The sequence below is a fragment of the Notothenia coriiceps genome, unplaced genomic scaffold (assembly GCF_000735185.1).
Source record: "Notothenia coriiceps isolate Sejong01 unplaced genomic scaffold, NC01 NC01_scaffold00019351, whole genome shotgun sequence".
NCBI classification, from domain to species: Eukaryota; Metazoa; Chordata; class Actinopteri; order Perciformes; family Nototheniidae; genus Notothenia; species Notothenia coriiceps.
This window is the reverse complement of record NW_011352052.1, coordinates 633,997-639,815: the sequence shown is the minus strand read 5'-3', so window position 1 is coordinate 639,815 and position 5,819 is coordinate 633,997. Positions and strand designations below refer to the sequence as shown.

Below are 5,819 nucleotides of genomic sequence, written 5' to 3'. Positions count from 1 at the left end.
TGGACGCTGGCTCCCAAACCCTGAGGTGAAGTTTAACTACACTGAGACCCCACCGTCCTGAGGATTCGACCGGACTGGAGCATTGCCAGGTAATGTGCTATGTTTGTTTGTCTCAACTTTGTGCGTCCAACTCATTTGCTGCGTGTCTTTTTTGTCCATTGACCATTTGAATAAATAACACATTTTGGTCAGGGATAGATATTGAACTGTGTTATACATCCAAATTAAACGGGTAGTATGCAGGCAAGCCGTCTCAGTATAGCCAAAGGAACTCTGTCGAGATTTCCTATTATTCCCACTTTATTTACATGGGCTTAATTCTCTATAAATAATCACAATTTGACACGCAGAACCATTTGACATGATTGTATTGATTACAAATCGGGGGGGAGGAAAGTAGTCCGTTTTCTGCTTAGTCACAGTTTGAACTGCAGCGACGGTTCTTCCATTTATTTATAGGATACACAAATGACGTAGAGTTTCTACTTGATGTCAAGTATTCCATTTACTTTTCCATTAACCAGTCTTTAACATTGCTAGAAGCCCATACCGTCTTCGAGTTTCAGTGTTTTCGCTACCAATTTACATAAACACCCGTGTTCCCCTTCATGTCTTGGAGGGGCGCTGTGACCCCCCTGAAAATTCAAGGTGTTAACACACGGCCAGATATAGACGCATTTTATTTAAAGCTGGCAGACACTGGGTCTTCTATTCCCACTCAAGTATATATATATGCACCCATGGCAACGACAACATACTGTGAGCAGGTTGATCGCAAGGCTCCACTTTTCACCTTGACACATGCTGCTCTTATTACCTGTGACGCTAACCTACACGCTTTTCACTTTGGCATTGTGGCATTTTCATTTACGATTTGACCATCAAGACACGCTAGTGATGTCCGCTTTATCAATACCAGAGTAATATAGGCTCCTCTGTCTGCTACATTAGGCAATTTTCTACCAGCAAACACAGCAATGTCATCACGAAGTGGCCACCCACCCCCACCGCACGCCCCCCCCCCAAGACTACCCTTATAAAGGGTTTACAAATAGTTTGTAATTAATTTATGAATTAGGTTGTGAACACTTTATAAATCATTAGTAAGCTTTTATAAGACATGAGATAAACAGGGCAACTGTGACCGGTCGCTTGCCAAATAGTGAGCCCACATTTATCTGTACTGCTAAGCCTTATATTGGCTACTTAGCTTAACTCTTCTTCTCGCCAGCATCCTTGGTATCTGTTGCTCACTGAGTTGATTCTCGCTAAGTAGCCAATATAAGGCTTAGTCATCTTGCCAAATAGTGATATGTTAGAACTGGTTTATAAATGGTTCTTATTGATTAATAAAGTGTTACAACCTCATTCATAACCTAATTATAAACCCTTTATGAATCCTTTATAAGGGTAGTCTTATTGTAAAGTGGTACCGTGTTTACTTCCGGTCAGTCTTCTTCTTCGGATTTCTTTGATGTCTTTTATCCAGCTCTGTTTTCTTGTTCTTTCATTTACTTGGTGCAGTTCACCCATCATGAATCTAAGGTGTCATGTTCTCCCCAAATATGAAAAAAAGAATACTGAAAAACTATTCCATGGTGCTTTTATGATGGAGGAACACAGATGTGATTTCTTTCCATGGCTGATGTTAAATTGAGCAAGCTTCACTTCGCGGATTGGTATATAATAATGCCGTAACATAATGGCCGTTAACATCAATCCAAGCTGCTCTCAATAGTTCCTCAAAGAGCTCAATAACTGCACCAAAACAATCAAAATTCTTGTGTCCAAGTGGAAAGAGGTAGAATGTGTTTTTTGCGCAAAACTGTAGGGTGAAGTCTCCCTTTAAATGTTAAACTAGAGTTTGGTTTGGATTGACGTAGATTGACAGCTCCTCTGGGGATTTTTCATCCAACTCAAGCAAGATATTTTTAGTTGAAAAATGATCAGTGGTGTAGTCTGATTGTCTGATTTGAGAAATGGCCGTGTCGGCCTGTCAGAATATACAGCCCATTGATTGTTTGAATTAGATTGTTGATTGAAGAGGCAGTTAATACTGATCAGCTGATGAAACATGAAACGGTTCTCTTAATGCACCCCTCACTCAAACTCAGATTTGCATATCCTGTAATGCAGTACTGCCAGTGGGAGGGCAGACACAGGAACACATTGGTCTTTATGATGGAGACTTCGGTACCAAACCTTTTCCTCTGGGCTTTTCTCTGGCTTCATATATCCTGCGTTACGGAGGTCGAGTGATATTAATATTTCTTGGACTAATCAAGGATTTTTTTCTTTCTTTTAAGCCGAGCAGAGACCTCACCCTGCAGTCTTCTAGCACTTGTAGTTCTTACATTTCCAAAGATGAGACCAGTGTCCCTCCCCAGGACATCTGTGAAGGATAGCTTTCCACCTCTCTAGGCTTCCATCGCATAAGATCTGAAATGAGTTCATGTCTAGCCCGCCATTGAATTTCATATCTGCTGTAACGTTGGGTGATTCTTCCATGATCCACTTTGTACCATGCGAAGGAGGTTGTTTTAGCACCCATTGAGACTATTTATTTGTTGGTTCTCTTTTAATTGAAGTCCTGTTGGGATTGGGTTCATATCTCTAAGTGTATATCTAAGAGCAACATGTTGGCGGGAGACAAAGGTAAAGATCTTTCTGCTTAATTTTCATGTCTATTACAAAACACCTCCTGTGATTCGACATTGCCAGATCACTGAGTTTACAGTGTTGGGTATATGTTACCCACCTGTTCCAATAACCCTATTTGATCTACCATATGTCAAAACACCTGCTGTATGCTTTCCGTTCTATATTTTCTATGTTTACACTTATTTCATTAACTATCTCTCTCAATGTATTCAAGGTGCTGATACCGGCAGCACATGTTTGTCCTTTTCCCCTCCTGCCCCTCCTTTCTTCCCTTGTTCTGTGTTGCTTTCCTCCCTGTGGTGACTCATCAGTAGATGGTGGCAGATAGATGCAGAGCTTGTTAGAGAAGAGTGTGGATGAATCCTGCCCTGCTCCCTTTGCCCAGTAGGACTGACCGAGAAGCAGCTGAGACCCAATCACTGCAACACACCCCCCTGTGTGTGTGTGTGTGTGTGTGTGTGTGTGTGTGTGTGTGTGTGTGTGTGTGTGTGTGTGTGTGTGTGTGCGTGCGTGTCACTGTGTCACTCAAAACTGAGGTTCTACTTCAGGAAGCTCACTCAGGGGTGATGATCCCAAATAGAAAACGACACATGCACGCACACACACATATCCACACACCCCACTGATTCCCAGAGTCCCTGATGTTTGGCCCTAGATCCCTCCTCCATCTGGCTGAGAAGACCAAACAACACACACCTCACCAACGGCGACAAAGCTGTGTGTGTTGCTTCCAGCTAGTGGAGGCTTTAATTTAGCTGGTGCGTTTCAGCCCGTGCCCTCCCCCGTCACAGAGGCACGCGCTGGCTCAGGTAGAAAGTAAAACGAGGCAGTGCGATGTGAGATCATATCGGTTCATATCGGCCTCATTGTCTGCCTTTGTGCTAATACATGCACGCCTGAAGAGCATTACCATTCTGCTTGGTTGATGATAGCAAGAGAGGATGAAAGACAGTGAGAAGAGAAGACACCGAGGGGAGGGAGATAGAGTGCATTATCAGTGTGCTTGGCTGATGATATAACATTTAGGGAGAAGACAGAGCACTTCAAAAGTAAATGAATGACTGCTCATCTGGGACGCCGGGGAAAGATATTTGGGCAGCGGCAGAGGTTAGAGAAGCAATTTTGGACATAATATTCAAATCTCCTCCCAAACCAGATAGATAAATGGAGCTTAGAATAGGGTTTGCCACTCCTTCTGCCAAGGTGCCTTTAAGCTAGGCAATGCCTATACTCCAATGCTGCTGCTTAATGGTAGCCATTAGAAAACGATTTCACTAATACTGGCCAGGTCTAACTACCGGTGTTCAGAAAGATTTGACAAAATCCTGAAAAAATCCATGTTTCCTCATAAACTACAGGCTTGGGGAAGCTTAATAACTAATATTAATATAGGTCATTGCAACCTATTTTTTTTTTGGAGGTCAGTCTATAAACTAATGTAGCTGGAAAGCTAACGACTGACATGTAGAAAGCCAGGAAGATGCTACGCTAGTCAGTCACAGTAGTTTTCACTGCAGCACAATAAGTATGGCCAGTGTTGGGATGTAATAAAGTACATGCACTTAAGTATTGTGCTAAAATATAATGTTGAGTGACTTTTACTTTTAATATTTTCAGTCTATGGTGCTTTATACTTATTTTCCACAACATTTTGGAAGCCAATATTTTACTTTTTCATTTACATGACAGCTTTAGCTACACATATTAAATAAACTAATACATGAACATTGATAAACTCTGATGAACACATTGCCATATTTATAAGTATTACCCAGTGATTTAATAGATATGATTCTGAAATAGGTTATTACTATTAACAACTACTTTTACTTTTATATATTTTTTTATGTTGATGTCTATCATTTTGTACTTTTACTTAAGTGAGATTTAAATTCAGGACTTTATAGTATTTTAACATGTTGGTGTTACTTCTTCCATCGCTAGGTGTCATCTGTTATTTAGAACAGCCAAATCATCCCCATTATCATAAAAAGCATATCTGGCGTCTTGTAGGATTTTCAGAAGACTTTAGCCCCAACGTCCATTAAATAATGACATGAATTCTGTTGTCGGAGGTCAAGTTCATAATATATGTTTTTATACACTAAATATGACAAGTCCACTAACATGTCTGAATTGATGAAGTGATGACATGTCAATCAGATGTGGAGGGAATTTGGCAAGGCAGTACATTTGTTTTAATTTAATTTCAATGTCTAGCTAATCTTCTGGTTTTCAGTGTTGGTTGATTAACTTACTGTACAGGGAGCTGTTGACATTTATTTAAAAAAAAACCTATTATAGGATTTTTGACAGACAGTGATAGAGGATTGGACCGAAGAGAGGGTCAGAAAAAAAGGGACACAACACAAAGGGAGGACAGAGTTGGGGTGCAGTCAGAGAGAAACGCTAACAACAGTGGCTAGATTTCCCCAGCTATCCCTGAGAGTTTATCCTGATTGTCTTGTTGTCTGTTCTCTGAAGCATGTACCTGAGCTAAAGAGACTCACTTAGACAAAGAGAGGAGCACAGGGGACAGAGGGACTCAGCACAAATATACATCAAGCTGGGGAGGAGAGGGGGGGGGGAGTAAGGGGGAGGCAGAGGACAGGCTGTGTTGTAAAAAGTGCAGTGTGTCTGGTCCCATGATGCAATTGGTGCAAGGACATCATCATTATTCAATATCTCTCAATGTATCCATTGCTACTTTGTGAAAAACCCACCCTTGTCTTTTAAAAAGAGATGATATAATATAATATAAAAAGTCAAAATGTTACTATTGTATTATATATATGTGAGCCATGTCCAGTATTAAATAGACCCTCCAGAAAAACGCGATTCTGCGATCGCAGAATTGACTGCATAATCAGCAAAATGGCGCAGATTTTTAAAAGGCCGCATATTTATCAAAAGGCCGCATAATCCCCGCATTTTTCCACACAAAATTGAGAAAAAGAGAAATTAACTCGTCTTGACCATAGACTGTATATATAAAGGTCTTGACGTGAAGTAGTGATGATGATGACGTGACGTCATCAGCTCGCGCATCACAGAAGGTAAACAACACCGTAGAGTGAACGTGTGGAGCTCACACGAGAGAGAAAACACCAAGATGAAAAAATCTGATCCATCTCATTTACCGACGAACATTTCTGCTA

At 40.9% G+C, this 5,819-nt stretch overlaps 1 protein-coding gene across 1 annotated transcript in view; it reads left to right on the top strand.

The window, feature by feature from the left end:
* Nucleotides 1–5,819, top strand: part of LOC104951913 (plexin-A1-like) — a 122,407-nt gene that overhangs the window by 13,687 nt on the left and 102,901 nt on the right. Inside the window, exon 3 of the mRNA XM_010778649.1 lies at nt 47–89. Coding sequence (XP_010776951.1) covers nt 47–89 — 43 coding nt within the window. The remainder of the gene's footprint in view (nt 1–46; nt 90–5,819) is intronic.